Raw genomic sequence first — 27,493 nt, 5'->3', positions numbered from 1 at the left:
TTTTTTTCTCTCTTGAAAACTTTTGCTTTCTGGGCTTAGAACATTTGAAAGGCTAGCCAATGTTATAGTTATACACAGCTTCTGTACAGCATATCATTCCCATCCAATAGGATCATAAAACCAAATGAACTACAGCAAGACTCTCAAACTTGCGACTCGCAGGCGATATTAGCAAATTTATAATATAAAACATTGGATGGTGTGGAGAGACATGCAAAGGAAACCCATAAGGAAATTCCACACAAGGAACTAGATCTACCACTCTCTGTTTGTTCCCTTTCCTAATAGTGATAACTATTCAATTTTATAAATAAGTGTAAAACACAGAGACTCTGTTGTAGAGCCTGGATAGGTGTTAATGCAAATATTATTACTATCTATGCATCTCAAATTATGTCTAGTCAACCTCCATGTGAACAATTATGCAAGAAAATGCAAGATCAAGATGAGGCAAACAAACAAACAAACAAAACGAAACAAAAAAAACTCTGGAAAAGAAAGGAGCAATAACTGATAAATTAATAAAGAGTAATCTATGTAATAGAAATGACCCCATTAATCATTTGTTACAGTGCATGCAAACTTGATCTCCTTCAATAACAGGATTCAGCTATAACGGGGATATCGCGTTGGTTTCAGAAGTCCAGTAATAGTAATAGCTGGGGCCCACTGTGCACAAACAAAGTTGAGATTCATGTAACAAAAACAAAAACTATGACCAGAACCAAGCCCTAAGTTACTGTTGTGCTCATGAGAATTCAGACCGGAGATTCATTTAACCAACGTAGAGCTAGCAAGAGAAAACCTGAAATGTTATTGACAATTCGACAATGTTACAAGTAAGCATATCCAGATTTCAAAATGTCAACTTAGAACTGATTTCAATTTTATAATAAATACTAAAAGAGCTACAGAGTAAGTCTAAAATAGAAAACTGCATCTACCCTCGATGCTCAATGGCAACAGGATGAAAAAGTAAAGGAAAAGTTTGTAAATTCCACAAGTTCTAGAATTTCTAACCTTCTAATATGATGTCTGATAAAAAAAGCCAAAAAAAACCTCGTCTCATCTCTGGCGATAACAATATTTACAAGTCCAGCGGAGTCTGCTTAAACCAAACACAGTTGATCCGAAAACAAGCAGTTAAACGAAGAGAACAGAGAACCTCCATTTTTTCTTCTTCAATACTTGAGCAATCTCTGTAACCCGAAAATGCAGCTAAACTGAAGAAAATCCGGGGGTCCCCCTAGATTTCGGTTTCAGCGGACTCCAGTAAATTTAAAAAACCTTTTAAATAAGTGCATGTTTTTGAAACAATATAAAGGGTATATCATTTGTAAAGTCAAACAATTGAATTTGTGCATATAAGACTTTTCAGTCACCACTTTGAGAATTGTAGCATAGAATTGAGGTACAAATTGTCTCTGCAACATGTTTACACACAATACAATACATTAGAATATAGTATCATAGAATACACATTTGTCTCAAGTCACCCACTATAAAAGTAAGTATTAAAGGATAAAACTGGATACAACTTATATTTTCTCAACTGCAATGAAAGGTATATTTATTGCATGAGCTTTGCATTTCGCATTAAAATCAGTTACCAGCGACCTCAAGATGCAAGACAGGGGATTTCTTCCCTCTCCCAAGATGTTCGTCTCTCACAAACAAGTACTTATGTTTCAGCCCATTCATATCAAATGGTGAAAGACAGGAGTAGAACTTGCGCATGAGCAAAATGAGATTCTTAATACCATTAAAAACATTTCAGGCATCTAGCAAAAATGCCAAGTTCTTTCACTACGCTTCTAAAAATCCATCTAAAGTCAACAAAGTAAAACACAAACATCTGAGATGGAAGCTAGCCATGGTAGGTCAGACACCATGATATGGGACACAACGAGCAAACACACCCAGAAATTCACCACCAGTGACCACCCCATAAAAATGTCACAATCAACTGTTTTTTTCTTTCAGAATTTTTATGGCATCAAGTCTTAACTGGTTCATTACAGTTGCACAGGTATAAAAGTATAGTATAACAGATATGGCTTTCCTTGCGCTACGGCGGTACAGTACCAGAGAGCTGTGATTCTTGGATATATGACACAAAACACAGGTGATGGCTTCATAAAAACATTTCACAGCCTTAGTCAAAGACATCAACATCGAGTCCCACTTGGTGAACAAAATTGAGTCAAAGCAAAACTAAAGTAACAAACCGAGCAACTTGAGTAATGAAGTACACAAGCCTATAAAGTCATATAAACTTTTCTGAGCACTGAGACTATGCACAATTTAAGTAACGTACTGAGCGATTTGGGTACTGTAGTGTAATGAAGTGCAGGAACACATCGTCAGCCAGCTGTTCAGATGTACTAAGCCCAAAAATTTGCTTCTTTTTTTTTTACTGCTATCTTTTAATCAGTGGTATCATTTGCATGAGCTCATGAAACATTTTGTCGAAATTCAAACACTAAATAGTGAAAAAAACAAAACCCATAAAAAATACATTTTGTCGATACAGTCTTACAAGAATAAAACAGACTTTTTATCTCTTCTGAAAAATGTAGCGTCCCGGACTTGGTACATTCAAACAGCTTGCCGACGGGAATAAAATAACAAACAGATCAACTTGAGTAATGAAGTACATGGACAAGTGACACAAATTTTCCCCCACTAGCTGCCCTGATGATACGACAGCGGCTCTACAACATCAAGGCTTCTAGGCAGAAGCTCAAACTAAAGTGACGAGAAGCTTATATAAACCTTCATGTTATAATGTACATGATATGTTGTACACCTCAGGCCTACATTCCCTTCAAAAACCAATCACACCAATATAATGAAAGCTTTGAAGGCCTCTGCCCTGTATGAGAGGGCCCAGAATGTTTCCACGATTGTATTTCAAGTAAACTTCCACGCCTCAGTGCAGGTGTGACATGCCACCTGTGCAGCCCACACAATCCCAGTGTTACAGCTACACAGACCCAACGTAACACCAACAACCTGAACACAGATCCCTGTATCATTTGCCACTCGTCACTTCATTGTAACAACTGCTGTCGACTGTTGAGATTCCTCCAACACAGCGAGACCATCCGCAGAATCCTTCAGGCCCGAACGTTGGTCACTTGTCTCTCCCTCCTCACTGGTCATTTTGCCGCCACAGCCTCTGAAGTTACAGGCTTGTAGAAGATCTGACCGCGGCCGATTCTGCGAAACAGTTCCTGGCGCAGCAGCCGCCTTTCCTTTTTCACCTAAGATATGGAACAAGGTTACATGATGTGACAGATGAATAAAAATTTGGATGATTCATTTACAAAACTACTGCAAGCTGAGAGACAGAACAACATTACATGATTCATTTACAAAACTTCTGTTCCCTGCCACTTAACACCTTGCCTTCACAAGTCTCATATAGTAAAAACCCTTGCCATCAAAGGCAAAGGCATTTCGGGGAAAATCCGAAGAAGCTGGGTGGCAAACATCGCCAATCGGTGAGATGTGACGGCAAAGTGTTAAGTAGACAGTGGGTATATTGTAAGAGAGTAGGTATCCTGTGAATTATGAGAGCAACAGCAAGTGAAGCAAAAACATTAGATGTAAATGACACAGCTGAAAGAGCAGTCCAAATATAATGACAGGTTGAAAGAAATGTTGTTGGGAGAGGCCAATTACACAAAATATTCTATACAATTAACTCATCAAGCTCAACAGGAAAATAAATACACAAGACGATTGCAGAAGAAAATGGTGTTGGATATAAAATGTGTTACAACACGATGGAAATAGGCACTTGTCAATTTTTTGGTATATAGAGTGATATTGGTATCATCTTATATCTTGTTCATTTGTCTTGCTTTCGATGAAAAAAATACTTGTGTATCTTGAATAGAAGTAAAAATATTTGTGATTGAAGGAGGTCAGGGGTTGCCTGGCTTCGCCAAAATTTAGTGACTTTCAAAACTTGAGTCCTTGGAAACTGCAAATTTACATTACTTGTAATCAACGTTTTTTTAGTACAATCCACACAGAAATGTGTTTTTAAATGGACATAAAAGGTGTTGAGCCAAAAACAAAAATCCTATAAAAATTGCCAAACATGAGGAAAAATACTCGCTTTTTTTATTTCATTATTTTGACAAGAGCGGGATTTTACCATGATGTCTCACAAATATGTCTGCCGGACATATTTATGCATCTCATAAAAAGAACGTTTTCTACCGAGGATCACATAATACTGTGATAAAATGGTGAATTGTCAACTTATGGCACAGCACATGATGGCAGTACTGGCGACATCTGATGACAGCAACATTTAACATTAGAACTAGACACCAGTGAAAATGTGAGAAGGGAACAAGCTGAAGCCACTGACCTTGAGCAGCACTCCCCGGTTCTCCATAGCCCGGCGGGACAGGTACGGCAGCACTTCCTCCACTGGGCCGAACGGGACGTATTTGTACACAGAGTAGCCGGCCTGACCTGTACAGACAGTATTGCTTACTGTCATCTTAACTCTTTAACCCTTAAGGAACGACCACCAAGCCACATTAACTCTCTTACCCTAAGGGAGCACATGATTATGTCAACTTTTTAACTCTTAGTGGAATATATGGTCACATTAACTCTTTAACCCTTCGGGAGTACACAGTCACGTTTCACGATATAACTAAATAGCATGCCAAACACTTACACTTTTTTGAGAGTGGTCAAAAAATTACTAAAGTGAAGAAATCAAAGTTTATTTTTGCAAGGTATAAAACATCACTCATCTAGAAGAAATCAGACTTAATTATTTTGTGGACATAAAACATCCTTCACCTAGAAGAAATCAAACTTTACTTGTGTAAGAATAAGGACTGTCCTGGAAGAAATCAAACTCTATTTTTATGAAAATAAACCAGGCCTGATCTAGAAGAAATCAAACTATTTTTATAGAAACAAACCAGGACTGACCTAGAGGGAAGCTGATCTGGTCACACATTCCAAACAGCTGACCGAAGCAAATCAGACGGTCATTTGGTCCGATGCCATACTCCTTCATTCTAGAAGAAAAATAAGAAAACTCTGAGGTATTTATCTTTCTAGGCAGGTCACATCAGGTCACAGGACAATGCAAGTAATCAGCAACAGGAAACATTTTTAATAATTTTTGTTTTGTTTTCTAACCCTTTGAATCCCGAGTTCCCAAGATAGATGGTCATTTTATTCACCCAAAGCAAGACACATGAACAAGCTTTAAGATGATATGAATAATGCTATATGCCCAAAAATTGACGAGTGCCTGATTCCATCCTGTTGTGTATTTTTATGTCTCTTACAGTCAGTTGCATATGACCCAATGAAAATAGAACTTGCAAACAAACAAAAATCATTTGAAAGAAAATAATTTTAATTAAAAATTTTTTAAATCAGGGTTCTTCGCCATGTGAAAAAAAAAATTAGAGAGCTCCGATTTTCATACAGTATAGCAAGTCTTCAGGACACAGATGTTACCAACTTCTGTATGGTTCAGTCATGTCACAGACAGGTACATGACACAGAGATGGTACTGACTTCTGTATAGTGTAGCGGACGGTGTCTTCATTATGGCTGGCTATCATGACAGCCATTCGTCCCACAGGCCTCATGTGGATCTGCCGCATCACTTCCTCCACCACGCGGTGCATCATTTCTGTAGTGGCCTCATAGCTTGGGTTGATCGGGTCCTCATAGCCCAAACTGGCAGCACGCTCACGTTCCTAAGTGTGGGAAGGGGTGAGGTGGGGGAGAGATTTGGGATATTTACATGATGCATGGGTGACACTGTTTTAGCTTAGGTAAGAGTTTAACAGCACTTGCAACACAAATAAGTTATATAAGAGCCAAAGATTAGATTTGTTACTATAGAGTAACAAAGAAAGGGCAGAGGAGAGATGAGGATGGTGGATCTTTTATAGGAAAGAAGGAGCAAACCACACCGGAGCACCTGCCAACCACCCAAGGCGACTAATAAAATGTTTCAAAATACTGTTGAACCTGCTCCAACGGCTACCTGCACAAGACAACCACCTGTTCAAATAACACCCGCCCCCCAATGTACTTTCTACATATAATAAAGACGCTGTCCAAGATGTTCATCTGTCTAAGATAATCACTTTTCTCCATAAAAGATGGGGCTCCTCTTGGACAGAATCAACTGTACTTAGTCAATATTATGATCAAAGCAAAATAGCATTAAAAAATACATTAGATTTATCATGGGATGTTACACATAGAGGAGACATTAGACGTGCACTTACTGCCTTTCAAAGTACCCTAGAGACATTTCCAGTCTGTCAGCCATAGACAGAGATTCTTACATTAAGCCAGAGGAAACACATTGCTGAAATTTTAATGAGCCTCAACCCATACATATGATTCTATCCACCTTGAATCAAGAAAAACATTACCAGCTGTACCACAACACAGCCCTACAAAACAGCTGCAGCTATACCAGCCCACCTAAAGTCACACATTTCAATAGATTAATCTAGGAGTTACAAAATATTTAAAAATTTATCTAGGCGTTCCTACACTCCCATCGACACAATTTAGATAATTTAAGAGGTGTACTTTGACCCTGCTTATCTGGGCCAACCAGGGCTGAGACAGATACACTATCCCAGCAAAAGACTAATCCATAAAAACTTTCTCTACACGAGAATCAAACTTAAGAGTCTCCAGAGTGCTACATCAAAGCACCTACCCACAACACCAGATACCGGTACAGCCATAAGTGTGGCCACACTTGCCCTACAAAAACTTGTAACAATAAAAATTCACAGCCACATCGGGTGAAACCACATACCTGTTCCATGTATGCACCACGCACAAGTTTCGCTCCAAAGTAAAAGTCTTCTCTCCTCGCTAGGTCCATGTCCACCAGGATGTCATTGTAAGCTTCCTGCAGACCGTAACAACCAACAATAAAATAATGGAATAATAATATTAAACAAAATTTGTACAGTGCATATCCCTGCTCTTCAACAAGCTATGTGTGCTTCACACTTTAAAAACCTGGCAAGATCTTTCACTGTCTATATGCGGGCACCCAATTACCACCACGGTGAAGTGAGGTAAGTTCATGTAAAGTGCCTGTCCCAAGGACAAAACGTCGAGCCGCTCGCAGGGTTCTTTTTTTTTTTTTATAGTAGAGGGTTTTACGGCGCTTGCAACTACATAAGGTCATATGAGCGCCAAGGGGTGGGTGTCAACAGAGAAGTCTTTACAGGGAATCAGACTGCTCACCTCTCTAGCTTCAACAGCACAAGGTCTGCTTCAACTATCAAAGCACCCCGGAAATAGCAGGTCACAAGAGAGTGACATACAAAAGAAGTAGAGGAAAATGACAATAGTAAGGATCAGGAAAGAAAAAGCAGCAGTTCCCTGTAGTAGATCAGGCACAGTTATGAGCGTGACATGAGTCAGCCCATTTACAATTCTACTATGCTTGAACGAGAAATGTCCCCCCTTTGGGAATGGCCTAAAGACACTACAGTCAGTGGCACTGCCCCGGGGGGTGACTCGCGGGATTCGAATCCAGAACCTTTTGGTTGCAAGCCCAACACCCATTAGACCACCAATGCCACACATACAAATACACTTAAAAAACAGGGTGACTGCCAACCCGGCTTCTCAATTTTCCAGGGGCATGTTACATAATAATGACAGCACATGCTCCATTTATACATACATACATACACACACACAAGCATGTTGGTACATGATATCCAGTTAACAACATGTCAGTGTGGCACTGGGATACTGTGTGACTTATGTATTTCAGTCTGTTCTTACTTATTTATATTTTCCCTTCATCATATTCGCCAATATAAACTTTTTTAAAATGAATCTTGTGATAATAAACAAACAAGGGTCTAGATCTAGATCAATTTTGTTTCCCCCAAAAAAGATCTCTTCTATTTCCGGCTTCCGGTGAGAGGGAGATCACTGTAACGTCGTCAGCTCGCTTCAGCTTAATTTTTTTCCCCCACAATTCTACGCCTGAAAGTTTAATAATGCCGCAAAATTTTTCGATCCATTTTTCAACTGCGAAGCACCCGCGGAAAACTACGATGTCAGGATTATATAGATGCTTCGCCACTGAGAGAGAAAGAGAGGGGTACACATATCAGGTGAATTCAGAGTGGAACCACAAGGTCAAAGTATGCACCACACCATATGTGACCTTCCCAAAGGTAAAACAGCCAAAGACAAAGACACAAGATAAAGAGAATACTCAATGGCTAGGTCAGAAAACAGATCACAAAAATAGTGTACAAATCATACCTTCAACGTTAAAACACACTGAGAAAAATTAATATTTAAAAGCTCTAAAATCTCAAAGAAAAGTAACTGATCATCAATGTGCAGGAAATTGGCAGAAACCTTGGTGTAACACTGGTAGGTGTTGAAGATGACACTTCTTTCTTTGTTGAACTTTCTCATCATCTCCATGGTCAGACGGCGGATGGCAGGCTGGAAGTAACTCTGCTCTGCGTCAATCATCACGCGGACCTCCTTCTCTTGGGCATACTGCAATGGTGCAGGAACATAAAATGTGGACTGTGAGAACATTTTCTCTATGGAGAAATATCTGATCACAAATCCGTACCCGCCCTCCCCCCCAAAAAAAACAACCCTACACCATTAGATCTAGATATGATAACTTATAATAATGTTAATGATAATGACAACAAAAAATTTATTATAATAATATAATGATACATTCTGCACCCATCCAGAAATATAACAGTTGAAAGCATAGTCTTGTGCAAAATAGAGAAAAAAGACCACTGACTTACCAAAGAAAGAAGGAGGACAAGGAGGAGAAGGAGGATGAGGACAGGGAAGAGAAGAAGGAGGAAGGGGAAAGTGAGGAGAAGGAGAAGAAGAAGAAGAAGAAGAAGAAGAAGAAGAAGAAGAAGAAGAAGAAGAAGAAAAAAAGAAGAAGGAGAAGAAGAAGGAGAAGAAGGAGAAGAAGGAGAAGATAAAAAGGAAGAACAAATAGAGGAAAAAAAACAAGAGAAGAAAGCGTGCAGGTGTGACCTTAGCGAGCTTGTTGACTCTCCTCAGCATGTTCTTCATCTGGTCCTCCTCCTCCTCTGTCATTGCCTCTACGAGGGGTTGAAGTTTGCCCGTCTGGAACAACAAAACATTTCTATAAATTAGAATGACTGTTAATGTTGGTACAGTCAAGCTAGCGCTAGCAGCCACCTGTCCAAGGCAACCACCTGCACAAACAACTATTTCCCACCCTGCGTTTTTTTCTATATCATAATGACACTGCCCATGAAGTCCACCTATCTAAGAGAAATACTTTTCTCCTCGACAACGGGTGACCGTCTTGAACAATTTCAACAATAATGTATATCTCATTTCATTAGCCGCTCAGTCAAGACTGTTGTGGCACCAACAGTTAAAAAAGGGAGAAAAAACCCCACTCACTTCATATTTTCTTTTGAAGTTGAAAAAAATAAGTACGAGTTTTACGGCACTTGTAACACAAATAGGTCATAAATATAAGTGCTTTAGATTAGGGGTGTTACAAGAGAGTAACATACAAAAATGAAAAGGAGAAGAAATAACGACAGTAAGTCTTTGATAGGAAAGATGGAGCAAACCACACCATAGGACCTGCCAACCACCCACCAAACTGACAACAAGGTGAGAATGCTTATTCATTAAAGCTTGACATACAGAGAAAAACTCTGGGAGAAGTAGTGTCCTTCAAATACCCACATGTGACTTTGGCAGATTTTTACCTTGAAGTTGACTGGCACCTGTGGTGCCGCGGTTAAGAATTTCACCACCAAATGCAAAAGACCAGAGTTTGATTCTCAAGTGGGAGGAATGTTTATCGAACATCTCTGCCATTCTGCTGAATTGTGTCCCTTTTGGCTCCTGTTGACCCTGACAGGCAGGGTCAGAAGCCTGCCACTGAAAGGGGAGTAAAAATTCCCTACATAGCATTTTTACAAATTACCTTGAAGTTTGGCACGACAAGGAGCTTGGAGAGAGATCGGTTGATTTCCAGAAGGTTGCTCCAGTCCAGCAGGTCCACCTCACACCTGGCAGTCACATGACAGAAACAACATCACACTTGTCAGTATTTGTGTCACGACGCTGAGGAATCGGGCTCGTCAATTTTTTGGCATGTGGAGTTATTGGTATGATCTCAAAGCTGATTTATTAGCCTTGCTTCAAATAAAATAAACCTCAATTTATCTTGAAGATAACTCAAGATATTTACGATTGAAGGAGGTGAGGTTGCCATTTTTCAGTGTTGAAATTAGCGAGAAAATGACTGCCAAAATTTGGAATCTCCAATAGCTAAAGATTCTTTGAAAACTGAAAAATGACTCATTTTGAGACTTTAGTCATTATTTTTCTGCGAAATTCACTAGAACTGTGTTGTTATATGGACATACAAGAGGTTAAGCCAAAAAATAGAAATTTGATGAAAATTTCCAAACCAGCGGAAATATACCTTTTTCTCTGATTTCGTTATTTTGACGTTGCTGCCTCACATTTGTTCTCGATGACATATAGCCATACAAGCAGACTTAGAAAAGAATAACTAATTTAGAGAAAACAAAATTTCTTTTTTAAAATGTATGTTTATATACACTCTCAATAACACAATTTAGATCATTTAGGAGACGGGCTTTGAATCAGCCTGGCAGGGCCAACCTGGGCTGCGAAGAATACAACATCCCAGGAGAGAGGCTGATATACTCCCGTCCTACTAAACAAATCCCAGACTCACCCGTCGGCGGAGATGTCCTTCACTGACACCCATGTCCTCTTCTTCCCCTCCTGGAGCTGTACGCCGATCTCCCTGAGGCGAGAGTCGAAGTCCTCAAGGCCAAACCGAAGCTCACCGGTGTCGATCTCTCCCTGAGTCTTGTGAAGCATAGCAAAGAAATTCTTGGCTGTCATCAGTACCTCCGACATCTGGAGCTGTGGAAGAGGGTAAGATGAAGGGGGAGGAAATAAGAGGTATTAGAGTACCGTGTGCTACAGTATCAGACGGAATCCAGAGATATGGTGACATGTGGTATGGGCGTGGTACTTTACAGTATGGGTTCCTTAACACCATATTCTGTAGAGTACGATTACAAAGCAGAACAGGACAATCCAATTAAATCCTGTAAAACTTATAGAATCCTGAGAAAAGATGTGTAAAGAGACAGGATAGTCAAGTAACTTAGAAAAGACAGATCGTGTCAACAAATGAAGACTGAGGCAGAACTACTCAGTGCTCAATATATTATAAGAGATCTACGGACTGGTTAACTGGTTCAAATGGCCATAAAATGCTAATTACACATCTAGTGAACACAAGAATTATTCGTGACATGAAAGGAAACACACAAATCCTTACCATTGTCAAGAAAATACAGAACAAGCCACAGTATTTCTTGATGACAAACTTTAAAATCTCAGAAAAAAATGTGGCAAAAGATCAGTCTAACAGCCACATTTTTTCTTCTTCATTAACAAAGCTATCACAAATTACCAAACTTCACAACTCCAAAAAAGCTGTCACAAATGACCAAAATCCACAATCCTACCAATCCTATCGCAAATGACCAAAAGTAACAACTCTTACAACCCTGTTACATTTACCAGTCACAACTCTACAGACACTAAACATTACCAAAAGTCACAACTCTACCGACACTAAACATTACCAAAAGTCACACCTCTACACACACAAAGAATTACCAAAAGTCACAACTCTACAGACATGAAAAATTACCAAAAGTCACAACTCTGACAATGCTATAAATTAACAAAAGTCAAAACTCTACCGACGCTATAAATTACCAAAAGTCACAATTCTACCAACGCTGCCATAAATTACCAAGGGTCACAACTCTCTAACAATGCTAAAAATTACCAAAAGTTGCGGCTTGCCCAAAGCTGTCAGCTTGATGGCTGCAAACCCTGACTTCTCAGTGGCGTCTGTGGAAGTCAAAGACAGCGTAGACATTTCATCAGGTGAAAATAAGAAATCAAAATGTTCGCACTTTCTCTCAACGGGGTCGAAAATTTCCTGACCTTGACACACAATCAAAGGTCATAAGAGACAAGCCAGATTTCTTCAGCTACTGACAGCTCGTGAACCTTGACCTCAACATTGCCTTGTTCCTGAGGTAAGGCAAAGAAAAATATGAGATAAAATAACAATTTATTAACCTCCACAAAGAGAAACTTGCTGTGGCATGGTAAATATATATGCAAGTATTTGTCAACACACTCTTACACATACATACACACACACAAATAGTCACAGGAACAAGATAGGAGAAACATCTATGCAAGACAGAACCCCAGCAAAGGACAGCAAAGTGCCTAACTACTACATCAGACACCAGCTGCATTGGATTTGGACATGAAGCATTCACAATGCAATCAAACTAATCAACACCACCAAAACATTTAGGCGGCTCAGGCTAGGAACTATTTTGCTGAAAGAAAACGTACGTGAGACAGCATCTATACAGTTGAGGAAGATCTGCATGTTCTTGTCACACTGAGCCTCGCTCTCGTAGAAGTAGGTTCTTGCACTGGTCACCTTCTCGCGCCGGTCACCAAACTCCTCATGGGCTCGATACTGGGAGGCCGCCGCCGCATCTGTGGAGTGGGAAGGTGAATGTCGAAACCATCAAAGTAGGCCACAACACCAGTCTCAGAGAGAAAAACGTCAAAACCATGAAAAGAGGCCATGCAGTCAGTCTCAGAGAGAAGGAAAAATTCTCTACCAAATTTTTGAATAAATTTAATCAAACAGAGATGAAAAAATTAAGCAAAAATTCTAGGAAAAGGAGATTAAAAATAAACATGATAAATATGTGTCAATAAGAATAATGATGATTAAATTAATATTAAAAATTATAAGAACAATAATGACAATAATAATAAAAATAAATAATTCTAATAAAAAATATCATTTGTTAAGCGTATATACCCACTTAATAGCAAGTTGTACGCACTGTACAATTAAAAACATATTTTACGACAAACATTTTCTGATGAAATAAGAATATATCAGTTGAAAAAAGGGTGCAATTATGGTTTCTGTCTCAACACTTTAACCTTATCTTTGCTGGATGCAGGTCAGTATTTTTTTTTCTTTTAGTAAGAGCTTTACAACACTAGCAACACAAATAGGTCATATAAGTGCCTAAGATTAGACCTGTTACAAGGGAGTATCATACAAGGAAAAGAAGGAGAGACAAGGAAGACAGATGTTTGATAGGACAAAAGGGGAAAACCGCACCAGAGCACCCGCCAAACACCCAATAAAAATTTCTAAACTACTTCCCTCTTTCAAGTGCAGAAAGCATGCTCAAAATACAGTTCAACTAACGGGACTAAACTCTAAGCTCAATAGATATGATGTATGAAATATATTCATCCCCTTGCAACTCTTAATCATTCCTGAAAAAAATCTCGGTCCAAAAATAATTCTTTAAAGATGAACAGAGATGGCATTCAGCAACAATCTCAAAAGACATCTCCCCTCACCTCACCAACACACACACACACGCACACTTTTCCCATAATCAACAGTCTCTTGTCCAAATACTTATGTTTTATTGTTTTAGTAAAAATTTTATGGCATTTGAAACACAATAAGGTCATAATATAACTGTCGAAAATTAGAGGTGTTACAACAGAGTAACAAACAAAAAAAGGTGGAGGAGAGATCAGGAAGATAGATGAATGACAGGAAAGAAGGAGTAAACCACACCAGAACACCTGTCAACCGACCGCAATCATGAGTTTAGTCACAGCAATGGTTATCATGCACATAAAAAGATTAAATACACTGTACGCACACACCAGGACGCTGCGCAAATTTTTCAAACCTCTGTTAGTAAAATTTAAAGTTCTGATACACCACTACTATACCATTAGTTAAACAGCAAAAAAAATTCTTTATTATTTGTAAGCTGCATCTGCTAAACAACTAAAAAATTATGTGTTTCCATATGTATATATTCATCTTTTAAGCAACTAATAGAATCAATTTTTTGCTAAATGTATAAATATCTGTTACACAACTAAACAGGAACTAGAATTCTGTTCTATGTAAGGAACACATTCTGTCTTTGTTTTAGTAAGAGTTTTACGGCACTTGCAACACAAGAAGGTCATATAACAGCATAGGTCACATTGTATAAAAGTTTCACCTCCAGTGACAAAGATCTCATAAGGCCACAGAAAGTCAATTTTACATAAACATGGACAATAAGGAGAAAGTCAAGAAACAGACCCTTGCCCAACCAATGAGATCCTCCATCAATTACTCTCGCATTACGATAGCTTCCATCGCTTGTAAATAAATAGATCTCTCGGAGGAGCGAAAAATATTTCAAAATATTTGCTGAGTAAAACACCTCAAAACTGCCAGCCGAGAGAAAAAAAGGCTTCTTACAGAGGCAAAGCGTCTATATAATCAAATAATCACTGCTTCCCTTCCTAATTTTGAAACATTGTCGCAGTCAAATTCACCTATAGACGTAAACCTCATAAATTAAATGTAAAAAGACGTTCATAATCACCAATGAACAATAGACTATGCCTAACCTTCAAAACCGTTTCATTGCCACAGAAATAGCCTGTTCGCCCCTATCAGGCCACTCCATAAGCAATCACAAGCTTTGATTAAGTAAGCTTAAAATGAGGCTGGAAGAATCTGCCAATAGAGTTGAAGGGAACATGTGCATAGCAGTCAAAACTGTTTCATTGTCGCATATACCCTGTTCACCCCTTTCGAGCCACAGTTATAAGCATCTATATGCGCTGATTATGTAAGCTAACTATTACACTGCTTGAGTCTACCTCACAGATGTGAGGGGAACTAACTCCTAATAATATCTTGACTGCTGCGAGTGCTTGTTTTTTTTCCTCGACTTTTTAACGTCCTATAATCAGATCGTGACCTTGATTATGACACCGGCTCCTGGCCGTGAAAAGCTAGACAAAACAGCCAAATGTGAAATTAAAAATTAATAATTGGCATGCTCTACCACAGTGTTTCGGCTGTCTGGTATAAAATGCCATTGCAGTACTGACATCTCTGCTTCTTTCCTTGGTGTTCGTGTGTTCAAATCTAAAGTTAAATTTAAGGTTAATTAGAATAAATATTTAATTAAATACTTTCCCGATTATTTTAGCGGTTGAATATGCATACAACATGAATTCAGGATTTGTTTTCATTCACAACTCAGAGTTGCAGCCTCCAGTGCCAGTAAGATTCTTGTGACTTGTGTGAGTGTGATATCTCCAGGCCTTGTCTGGTCCCATCTCACTTTGATTACCCTGTCAAACAGGTCAGCCTTTGCCCCTGGCTTCCTATGAACCCACTGGATACTAGTAAATACTACAAATGCATGACCATCTACATCTCGTTATCTTCTGTGCTCCATCAGATAAGAGAAAAATAACACGAGGAGCAATTCTGATCCTGCTGCTTTTTTCATTACTTATCCCTCAGTCATTTTTCTATAGCAAGCAGTCACCTGTCCTAACAGCCACTGTTCCGTGATACCCCTGCATCTTTCCTACATTTTTAACCGGTCCAATGCAGCCAAGACCAGTCATTTCCGTGACAAGCTGGCCTCAAAACCTGCTCATAGCAGTCACTGTTACAAAAGTTTTCCACCAACCTGAACTCAGGCTGAGTGTGTATGTTCATTCAAGGCAATGAGTATGAAGCTCTTATGATGGAGAACAATTTTGATGGACATGAAATGAAAATATAAAATTAAGATTTTAGATTTTAAACCATCAATTGACTTTATCAAGTCCAGTAAATGACCATAATTCAGACGCTATCCATAGCAGCCATCTGTCTTTAACAGTCACTTTTCTCTGGGATCTTGCGTGATTGTGACGGAAAGGTTCAACTATAATAGACATGTTTGTTTCATTCCATCAGCTCAGTATACGACATAGGAATGTAAATTCAATTTATTCAGTATATCTCCCTCTGATGCACTCAAATATATTATCATGCCGACATAATCAATGCGTGTTGGCAAGGTCTATTGCATTTCAAATAGCTCCACACCCACATGTGGTATCACAAAGAGCCCCATCCCCATGAACACCATTCCTGCATTGTGTTTTACCCAGTCCTCACATCGTGTTTTACTGCTCAGCCACCAATAAGCTAAATGCATCTCGTTGAATTTAATTACAATACACAGCATACAGAGAAAAGAGCAGGCTGTCATATTCATAGTGGCAACATTTTGCAAATACAACAATTGAATTTTTGGAATAGCCAGACGACCTTAAACTAACCTTTCCATTGATAATCAGAATAGATATAATGCCTAAAAAATACATGCAGCAACAGCAATAAAATGTTGACTTATTCTCAAAACTTACGTGTACACTATGAAAAGTAGGAGCTTTAGCTTTTAGTTTCAATTACAGTTTTACTGCACTTGCAACACAATTTGATCATATAAGAACTACTTACATAGTCTAAACCAGTTGGACATGGACCACATAGAACGATATATGAACACACTAGAGGCAAGTGTCATTACAGGAGAGCTGTCAACCTATAAGTACACTCAGTCAAACTCCTAAACCTATAGCCTGCAGGGATTTGGAGCTGTCCTCACAGATTGGGAGTCCCCATACAGTAGAACTTAATTCATTAGACGCATCCAATTTCCTGTCATAAGAAGTTTCAACATGTATTTTGCTTACATCCCATTCACTGACACTCATCTACTTTTTTAGTTTAAGCAAGAGTTTTGTAGCACTTACAACTCAATAAGCTCATGTTAAGAGCCGAAGATTAGAGGAATTACAATAGAGTAACAAACACAAAAAAGGAGGAGAGATCAGGACGACAGATGTTGATAGGAAAAAAGAACCAAACCACACCAGAGCACTCGACAACCACCTGCGTATCATCTACCCCCAAGGAGACAACAACTATTTTTAGTTTTGGAGAGTTTTTGTTTTAGTTTTAGTAAGGTTTTACGTCACTCACTATATAGGGTCATATGAGCGCCAATGGATGGATGTTAACAGAGAAGTCCAAATGTGGAATCAGGTATACTTTGGAGAGATTTTTACAGTACTTGCCACACAAATAGATCACATAAGTGTTGATGATTAGAGGTGTTACAGTCAGACAGAAACATACAAAGAAAAGAAGGAGGAGACATAGTGACAATATATATTTGATAGGAAAAAAGAGGAAAATCACACCAGAGCACCCACCAACCACCCATGACAATAACTGGGCCATCCATGCCAATAAAACATAACAAAAGCCAGACAGATTAGAACAACATACTGCATGCAGTACGTGGCAGCTTGATTCCTTATTCCATTATATCAGCCCAAAAATGCACACTAAATAATTATGTTTAGCACATAATGAGAATACACTGAGAATAGGTGCAGTGAAAAATCAACAACACAAATACACACATTCTTAAGTACATACAGAGAGTAATATAAATACACAAGAGGTGAAAGAGTAGGCTACAACATGAAATATTGAGGACACAAAGTTAAAAAGTACTACTCTACAAAAACATTTTCAGCCAAATTAAGAAAACTGAAATCAAATTACTTTTATAGGGGTACAATAAATGTGAAAAATAATTATGTTATGACTAATTGTAGTGTTGTGAGCATTATTAAAACCGTTACTGTGATTAGTGAAACTGAAAATACACAAAAAGTAATCCGCTCGTTAGGACACAGCAATTCTTCCGTTTACCTTCCTGGCCCTCAATTGTTTTATTGCTTTCAGCAAAGGTTGCCACTGGAATGTTGCCATGGACAAAGAACAACTTCATTACAAAAGAAAAGAAAAACAGTGAGCAGAGCAACACACCCCTCAAAGGACATTTCCTGTAGGAGTGTCCTCGACAGCACACACAGCGGGCATTAAACAAACAGACCTACAACACCCAATAAAACACACACAGACCGAGCTGCCACACACAACACACCCCGACAATTGACCTACTACATATAGCACAACAAAACCCAGACACTGGCCTACTAAACACAGTACAGCATATCCAGACACTGACTTACTTCACATACAAACGCAAAACATCGGGTTTTTTTAAGAAAGAGTTTTACAGCACTTGCAAAATAATAAGGTCATATAAGTGCCAAAGATCAGAGGTGTTTTAAGAGAGTAACAAACACAAAAAAGAAGGAGGAGAGATCAGGACAACAGATGTTTGATAGGAAAGAAGGAGCAAGCCATACCAGAGCATCCGCCAATCACCCACGCAAAACACCCAGACTTACAACACAGCACACCCAGACTGACCCACTACACAGACAGCACAGCACACCCAGACTGACCCACTATACACACAGCATAGCACACCCAGACTGACCCACTACACACACAGCACAGCACACCCAGACTGACCCACTGCACACACAGCACAGCACAACCAGACTGACCTACTACACACACAGAACACCACACCCAGACTGACCCACTACACACACAGCACAGCACATCCAGACTGCCCCACTATACACACAGCACAACACATCCAGACTGACCCACAACACAAATAGCACAACACATCCAGACTGACCCACAACACACATAGCACAACACATCCACACTGATCTACTATACACAAGCACAGACCCAGACTGTCCTACTACATATAAACACAACACACCCACAAGCTTGACTACACCAGAACACACATGCAGATGTACTTTGAATAGTTTTGCAACAAAACGTGACATATCCATTTTTCCAGTTTTGAGAGAAATTAAAATTTCTGTTCTTTCCCCATTTATTGATATAATCTTGAGCAACTTTGTCTGAGAGTACCCATAAAGAAAAGCTTAGTTGATATTTGTTGTATGATGAAATTTATGGTAGAACGAAATTTATGTTAGATTCTTATCCTTTGAATTGAGGAGACCTCCACATATTTTGACAAAGCATGGCATATCCACATTACGAAAATGAGGAAGAGAAAGAAGTGTCAACAATCTTTAATCGACCAAGAAGGAGGTCATGAGACTTGGAAAAGACATGAATGGCGCATGGAGGATGGGTTGCTGTTTGTCAAAAGAAGTCTACCTCTTTTGTCGCATTTTGTAAAAAAAAATTTTTAAATGTCACTTTCTGCAGAAGAAAAATCGCTTTTTCGTGGAAAAAGAAGACAACCTTGGACTGTACTTCATCTTTCTTGATCAATAATATGATGGTGCTAGTTTTGGCCAAACTTCGAATATGGCAACTGTCATATTTTTGTCGTCAAACTGTTCATATATAGTACACAGACGGGGCATTATGAGAACTATATAACTATATGTATATATATATATATATATATATATATATATATATATATATATATATATATATATATATACATAAACAGGCAATACCAAAGCACAACACGTGTACTCGACCAAAAAAATGTTACTTTCTTTTCAAGCCTGCGCCTTGTCCTGAGTTGAGAGCAGCAAAATTAAAACATTAAAAAGTTATTTATTTGGGCATAAAAATTCTCTTGACTGTCAAAACACAGTCTTGTCTACAATAATTTAGCAAAATGAAACTTACAGCGTCAAATTCAAAGCAAGACAAAAGATGATACATAGCTATGTAAATGGGTTACCACACAAGCTGTTGCACTTAAAATTGTTAATAAAATGACCATGAATACAACTTTTACGAGGTCATAAAGAGATGGCAAATTCATACTTTCATCTCAGTAGAATGTGACATTCAATATATGCCACACAAGCCGCCCTGTACAAGCTTGACAATCCACAGAAAGGTCACAGTAGGATCTGGAAAGAGGCGCTAAAGCTTCACTGGGAATTTCCCGACGAGAGAGCGAACCCATCTGCAACCGTTAATTAAACAGTCGAACTTGCTGTAACGGCCATCCAGTCCAAGACAATCACCTGCATAAACTGCCACTTCCCACCTGGTGTTCTTTCTCTACATCATAATAACACTGTCCACTAAGTCGATCTATCTAAGATGAAAACTTCTCTTGGACAGTGGGTGGTTGTCTTGGACAGGTTCAACAGTAGAGTTACCAGATCCTCTGTAGCATATTTTTCTCCTAAAAGTTTCCACCTTTTTACATCTCTCTACAGAACAAATGCGTTTAGCGGAAGAAAAGAAGTCTTTCTCTTACCATCTTTCTCTCTCGTGAGAAAAACCTAACAATGAAAATCCAATTAGAAATAAACGTGACTGCAGGCTGTACAGTCAACCAAACAATCTACCTAACACACAAAATTTTTTTTTTTTTAATTTAGAACAAATTTTATACACAAAAAACTTGCATAACAGGAAGAGGAGGGGAGGATAAAGCAACAAAAAAAAAATTGTTTCTATCAACTGGCTGTGACCCATGACTGATGAGTCGAGAACATTCACAAGTCTGTCTGGAGTAAATTACTACATAATAAACCTCTTCACTGCTTCAGTACTGATTGGCAGTCTAATCTATGATGCTCTGCCTTGATAAAAAATTAACACAAAGCCCTTACATTAACACAGAAGCAGTAATAAGGCTCTAACTTGGAAGCCTCAGAAAGCAGTTTCCCATGGAAATCATTCAACACTACAAAGTATCGTCGCTATCAACATTTATTGAAAATTACATTGTGTAAAAGATGACATAAAGTGAAAGCAACTTCATATTAACAAATTTCTTTTTTAAAACCACTAGCAGACTTCCATTATTCTAATGTACTATTCTCCCCCCCTCCCCCCCAAATAAAAATTTTAAAACTTAATAGCAGACTGTATGGTATTGTCTTGGTCTTAAAAAGCCGAAGTGCATTAATTATATCTGAGAGTAAAAGTCTAATATCATACCCCAAGTGTAGCTCAAAAGGTTGACTACTTTCAAAAAGTGTCTTGAACGTTAACCCAAGGCTCACACTTAGATAAGAATTGAGCGCTTTGATGACAAACACCAAGACTGGAAGTAAAGCAGTCCATCGACTGTGATCAAATCCCCAGCAACAAGCTTCACAGACTGCAGTAACAATATTTTCCTGAACAACAAAAACACTGACCTGGATTCTCCAGCTCATTTTGCTGCGGTACACAACCTCTGAGGAAACAGACAAACCAAAGACACAGTAAGCCCGACTGTTGGCAACAAAAATAAAACAAACCTACCCATTCAAAAAAAAGACAAATAACAATTTTTTAAATATCTTACCCACTGGAAAAAAAACAAAAAACAACAATACTTGCTTATTCATCACCTCCAAAAAAAACCCCCAAAAGAAAGAAAAGCATATCTTTTACCAAAACACATCTCAATAATAGAATAAAATCATCATACCAGAGTAACAAATAATTTTAAAAAACCCAATAAAAATAAAACAACTTGAGGGCAGGCACACAGACAGAGGCAATGAAAGAAAGAATAAAAGTAAGAACTACCACCGACGCCCACCAACCACCTGCTCTCCCACAAATTAGTTTAACAGATGAATGAACAGATACAGCGACATTATCACACGAACCAACGCAGCATATTATCACAAATTTACATACACTACACAAACAACAGATACAGTAACAGTAGTAATACTGTGCAGATACAATAAATGCAAACGAGCAGAAACAGCTCATTCATTCATGCACTACTCACTCCATCTCAGCCTCAACAGCTGCCTCGCTACTGATGTCTTCCTCAGCACTGTAGTCCAGAATTGACTTGACCCCAAACTGTTTGATCCTGGAGGCTACAGGCTTGATCTCCTCCTGGTCGGCCCCAGCCACAAAATGACCGTAGAATGTCTGCCTCATCATGGCAGAAAACAGACGAGGACCCATGAGTTTGCGAGACATCTGCAGCAACTGAAATGAAGAAAACATCTTTGCTTTTCTTTCAAGAAGTATAACACCGTACTGAATAAAAACAACCAGCCCAGCCAGCAATATTGAAAAGTAGATTTCAATATCTAATTCTATTTTATAAAGTCGAAATGGTCTAAGACAGCAACAAATTGTTGATGAGAAAAATGGCCATCTTAGGCAGGTAGCCATCTTGCACAATGTCCTCATAATGAAAAAAGAATGCAAAGGGGGAATGAGAAGTGGCCGTTTGTGTTTGGTGCCCGAGATCAAATCTAAGTACACAAATTAGGCTAAGGAAAATCTCTTGATAAGCATTTTTATTTCGGCATAGCTACATACAGCGGTTGCTATGGAAATGGCCGCCATCTTGAAAATAAACAATGAATTTCAAATCCATCAGGCTTTCTTATTTACTTACCAAATTTGACCAAATATGGCAAGAGTATACACCTGAACTAGTCCCTATCAAAGTAACAGCGTGTTTTTTTTTCAATAAATGCAATAGAAAATTTAGGTTGCGTAATTGCTTGCCAAAGGAAAAGCTTTATTTTTTTCGCAAATATCTCTGTTACATTGATGGCAACGACTTTTACGCGTGAGGTCCCAAGGTGAGAAAAGACATGACAAGTGCGAATAACGTCAAGTGAGTTCCAAAATCTTTATCGAGTATCTCAATCTTTATGCTGGAATGTTGATATATCTCTCTCAGCCCAGGTTGGCCCTGACTAACAGTGTTGGAAGCCTGCTTACTAAATGATCAGAATTCTAAAACAATTTTTTAAACAAAAGTTGGAATATTTAACGCTTCACAATTAAAAAATTAAAGTTGGTATAAACTAAATTACTAAATGCTACCATTTCAATAAGGTAAAAAATAATAACAATTAAAAAAGCAGGCGAATCAAACAGAACTTCATGCTTCATGGACCTTACATGGTCGTATTTTGTCTTTTTAATTTTTAAAAGGGCTGTGTTAGTTGTCTGGGATTTTCTGTTTCCCACACAGCGCCTCTTTTTTTTTGTTGATTTTGCCACGTCTTGGGAAAGGCAAAGGTGTATAGTCATCTGTGAGCTCCAGTTTATAAAGGATGGTTTCACAAGGACGATATTGCAATGCTCCAAGAACCTTTTTCTACTTTTTTGTTCGAGAAGAACAGGGTGACAATAAAGATGGCCATTTCAAATAACGGAGTGTCTACGTAGACGGTAACCGGGCACGTAGTCTCAGTATCTTACACGGTAACCGGGCACGTAGTCTCAGTATCTACGTACACGGTAACCGGAAAGTCCAAGAGATAGTTCACTCAGCCAAAAAAAGTGTCACTTTTATTGTTTTTCACACAAGTAGTGGAGACTTTTTAAAAATAATGTAACGACATCATGTACAAAGTCATAGTCAAGTCTAATTCTGACAAACTCAACCAATAAAGCTATCCTCATATTGTTTTATCCAATGTGTATGTTGTGTGATTTGTGTGTGAGTAACATCATGTATTAAATTATATAGAGTGGCTATAATTATTCAAACATATGTATAGTATCCTTTAGGTGTCTCTCTCTCTCTCGATCTCTCTCTCTCGTCTCTCTCTGTTTTTATGTATTTTTGTGTGTGATTGTAAGTGTGGTGTGTGTAAAGATTGTGGGTGGTTGGTGGGTGCTCTGGTGTGGTCTGCTCCTTCTCTCCTATTCAGCATCTATTATCTTTTTATATTTATCTTTCTCTTCCTTCTTTGTTTGTTACTCTCTTATAACACTAACTTCTCTAATCTTCGGTACTTTTATATTAACTTTTTGTGTTGCAAGTGCTAACTCTTACGAAAACAAAAGATAGTTTTAGAGGTATGAAACAGGGCGCTTCCGCAAGCGGAACTGTATGCGTGGTACCGAAGCTCTATCTACTTTCGCTTTCGTTACCACTCAGAAATTTGCCGGTAGCAGTCTGATTAACGCAACATTTGTTGTGCAAGTTGTGCGCATTACAAACGCTGTCGCCATGAAAATAAATCATTGTCCAGTGCTTTCACTTGCGGAAAAAAAAAGAAAGTGTATGCATGCGTCTTGTCGGGCTCACCATCGTGACCGGTCAGTGAACCTGTACCTTCGCATCACATTGTATTGTGAATACCGGTGATCTTTGGGGTCACCAAAGTTCATTCAAAGTGTGCATTGGGCGAAGTATAGGGCTCCGGAATGGGGGGATTATTGATTTTTTTTAAAGGTACTGTCGGGTGGGAGAATGGGTTTGAAGGTAACCCCGGATGACAGGAACTGAACTTGGAAGCAAAATTTAGTAGAATTTTGATTAAATTACTAGAGTTTCCTGGTACGTAAAAGCGTGCATTGGTGCAAGCCCTGTGTGGAATTGGGATCCGTCACACTACTTTACCTAGTAAGCCGTGTTTTTTAACCCAAAGGTCCGCGTTTCATAGGATGGGGGATAGTACGTTTGTTTCAATGTCCTTTGTTTTAAGAGAGAATATAATTATGATCTCATCAAGAGCATAATACTTTTTTTATTCTCCCTCCCTCTCTCTCTCTCCATCTCCCTCTCTCTGTTTTCTGAGTTTCGTTCTCTCTCTCTCGTGATAGTAAATTACATGGTAATGGTATTGTTTAAACATATATTTTAGCTTTCTGTTCCAGATTCGCAGATTTTCAGAGTCACTGCATTTTGCCCTCCTAGGAAAGATGACAGGGGGTAGATTGGGATCATTTTTGGAATTACATTCTGCTCACAACACACAAAAAGCGGAGTAAAAAAGGAAAAAGATCAAGGTCATAAAGGGAACGAAGCAGTTGCTGTGAACCTAGCTCAAGCCGCCCCCCCCCCCTTCAAAACTACCTGGTTACCGTGTTCGTAGATAATGATAGGCACCCGGTTTCCGGTATGGTACACGTAGATATGAGGCTACGCGCCCGGTTGCCAGTTACCGTGTACATAGATACTGAGGCTACGTGCCCGGTTACCGTGTATGTGAAATTGAGACTACACTGTGAAAAAGGAAAAAGTCATGGTCATGAAGGGAGCGAAGCAGTTACAGTGCGTGCACCTAGATCTAGCTCAAGCCCCCTTCCGCATCCCCCCACGACGAAACTTAAGTACACGGTTACCAAGTGCGTAGATATTGAGGCTACGTAGTACGAGCCCGGTTACCGTGTGCATGTAATGTAACATTGAGACTACACGCCCGGTTACCGGGTACACTTAGATATTGGGGCTACGCGCCTGGTTGCCGGTTACCGTGTACGTAGACACTGAGGCTAGCGTACGTGCCCGGTTACACCGTGTACGTAGAGCCTGAGGCTACGTGCCCGGTTACCGTGTACATAGACACTCCGGAAAAAAATGCTTCTCTTCCCATTCCTCGCAGAAAGGCAGAATGAAGGATGACGCCTTAAATCTCCCCAAAAAACCCAAAGAATCTCAAGATCGGAAACCGTTCGCAGAAATAGAGGGTATTTTTTTACTTTCCCTCCCGTCTCACACTCAGCTATCAATTGTCTATTTTGTACTAAATATTGATGTGCTGAACACGAATATCAACTTCATTTCCGTCGCAAATTAATAGTTTTTGAAATATTTAATTGCTTTTAACCGAGATAGACATGCTTTGGACCAATCGGGGGGTTCCAGGAGGGCCTGCCCCACTGGGGTAAAAGAAAATCTGGGGGGTTACAGGGGGGCATGCCCCCGTTTTTACCCATAGTTTGATATTTTACAGTTAGATTTGAAATTGTCTTGAAAATAATTGCTTTACGACAGTTTTAGTGGCTTTATGTGTGATCTGCAGCAAACAGTACAGCAGTTTGACCCCTGAAACAGTGCATCTGTGTGCGGGAGTGAAAGTAAAAATTTACCAAATAGAGTTCAAGTTATTTTCCTGAACGCTCGGAGAAGAAAGTGGCTATTCTCACCCGCCCGGAAGTTCTCGCAAGATCAACTCCTCCCCTCTTCTCTCTCTCTCTGTCTCTTTCTGAATACTGTCTATCGGTGTGGTCGATCAAATTGACCAAAACAAAGTTAAAAAATGATGTTAAAACACAAAAAAAGTAAATTAATTTGGTTTTGTGTCTACAAAGATGCTACGGCTATTTAACTTTTCGAATGGAGCCGAACTACGCGGGTCACCATTTTGTTTTGCCCGGAAATTCTCGCGCTACTCCTCTCTCTCTCTCCACTGCCCACAGACAAAATTGTACGCTTTTAGTAGGCTACAGTTGTAATGGAACGTTTGTTCACGGCACAGAATTCTACAATTTTTCTGTTATCACAGTGTAGAATTCTGTGGTTTAGGGTGAACGCAAAAAAATTTGGTGAACGCGCACCGGATGAGAATAGCCACAAGACTCGCCTGCACTATTCTCACTCCGGGTGAGAATAGAGGTGGCCCTCGGAGAAATAGGGCCTAGAATCTAGATCTAATCTAGATCTAGATCTAGTCACATCGTTAAAAATACTAAAATCTAGATCTAGATATCTAGATCTAATCTAGACTTTTAGATCTAGATTCTAGAATCTAGAATCTAGATATCTCTAGATTCTAGATCTAGATAGATCTAGAACTAGATCTAGATCTAGAGATCTAGATCTAGATCTAGAGATCTAGATCTAGATCTAGATCTAGATTCTAGATCTAGATTCTAGTAGTATAAGTAGTGAACAGAATTGGCAACATGATCAGAGGAATTTCTTCTTCAGCCTTACCCTTTTCTGGTTGTTGACAAGAAAATCCAAAGAGCACAAGTTGAAAACAAGCAACGCTCGGAGCACCTCTGAAGTCTTCTTACTTTTGTAAGCCTCTTTTCCGCATCCAAAGGAAAGGTCTAATTCTGGATGCTCGTGATTCCCCGTAAGGCTTTTCCACTCCCTGCCCGTAGGGCCAGTTTGTTCACTGGAACTGGGAGCTTCCTCATAGTTCGGGAGCGTCGATTTGAACACTGTGTGAGAACTAATTCCATCAAGAGATCTACACGTAAAACTAAGACGATAGAGACTGTTTCTTGAGCTATTCCCCCTCAGAAACTCCTTTCCTGCAATATTTGACAGATTTTTCACGAGTAACATCTTCTGGAGTGCCATTGCACCAAGGCTACCACGAGGAACCACACGAAACAAAACAGTCCTGTCGGAACTGCTAACAGAGAGTGATGATGAAACAGTAGAAAGTAGAAACAGGTCACTGGCCAGGCTAGAGGTAGGACAGTTCGTTCACTGCGAGTTCACTAGTGAGACTACAACAAGGGCCAACAATTCGTTCACAACAGCTTGCCTGCCTCCTTTCGTATTTCTCTCGTGTTGAGTAAGAGGATTTGAGAGATTAGAATATCATTTTTATCTCCCTTGCCTTATAACTTGCTTACTAACCACAGAATTCTACACTAAGTGTAGAATTCTGTGTTACTAACTAACGGAAGGGACGTTACTCATGATATTAAATGATTCGTATGAGTATCGTTTCGCTGTTTTTATAGAGAAAAATGTATTTATTGACAATAGAGGCAGAATAGAGGGCGAGACAGAGAGCGACACACACACACACACACACACACACACACACACACACACACACACACACA

At 39.2% G+C, this 27,493-nt stretch overlaps 1 protein-coding gene across 3 annotated transcripts; it reads right to left on the bottom strand.

Annotated features, from left to right (window-relative positions):
- LOC101854040 (proline dehydrogenase 1, mitochondrial) lies at positions 1-27,476 on the bottom strand. 3 transcript variants are annotated; one of them, XM_005106116.3, is made up of 15 exons: positions 26,622-27,476; positions 21,708-21,916; positions 21,121-21,158; positions 17,804-17,848; positions 12,526-12,675; positions 11,939-12,003; positions 10,802-10,995; positions 10,019-10,103; positions 9,082-9,174; positions 8,422-8,568; positions 6,842-6,937; positions 5,569-5,753; positions 4,969-5,057; positions 4,388-4,494; positions 1-3,266 (listed from the first exon to the last, which is right to left on the bottom strand). In XM_005106116.3, exons 1-15 carry the CDS (start codon positions 26,994-26,996, stop codon positions 3,162-3,164), a joined length of 1,983 nt encoding a protein of 660 aa, XP_005106173.1. In that variant the 5' UTR covers positions 26,997-27,476; the 3' UTR covers positions 1-3,161. The 3 variants fall into 3 exon arrangements, with proteins under 3 accessions (XP_005106173.1, XP_012942308.1, XP_012942309.1); XM_013086854.2 differs by lacking the exon at positions 17,804-17,848 and adding an exon at positions 19,507-19,527 and having other exon boundaries at positions 26,622-27,475; XM_013086855.2 differs by lacking the exon at positions 17,804-17,848 and having other exon boundaries at positions 26,622-27,475.
- Between the last annotated feature and the right edge of the window lie 17 nt (positions 27,477-27,493).

The sequence above is a fragment of the Aplysia californica genome, unplaced genomic scaffold (genome assembly GCF_000002075.1).
Source record: "Aplysia californica isolate F4 #8 unplaced genomic scaffold, AplCal3.0 scaffold00514, whole genome shotgun sequence".
Lineage (NCBI taxonomy): Eukaryota > Metazoa > Mollusca > Gastropoda > Aplysiida > Aplysiidae > Aplysia > Aplysia californica.
Note: the sequence above shows the minus strand (reverse complement) of the source record. Positions and strands in the feature narration are given on the sequence as shown.

What these genes read in the sequence shown, in the direction of transcription:
- LOC101854040 (XM_005106116.3), bottom strand. Translation starts at nt 26,996, where the DNA reads ATGGCACTCCAGAAGATGTTACTCGTGAAAAATCTGTCAAATATTGCA. An exon ending in TTGTCAACAACCAGAAAAGG is followed by an intron (nt 21,917 to 26,621) that starts GTAAGGCTGAAG and finishes TCTTCATTTCAG; the next exon opens with TTGCTGCAGATGTCTCGCAA. An exon ending in CTGTATAGATGCTGTCTCAC is followed by an intron (nt 12,004 to 12,525) that starts GTACGTTTTCTT and finishes TGACTTCCACAG; the next exon opens with ACGCCACTGAGAAGTCAGGG.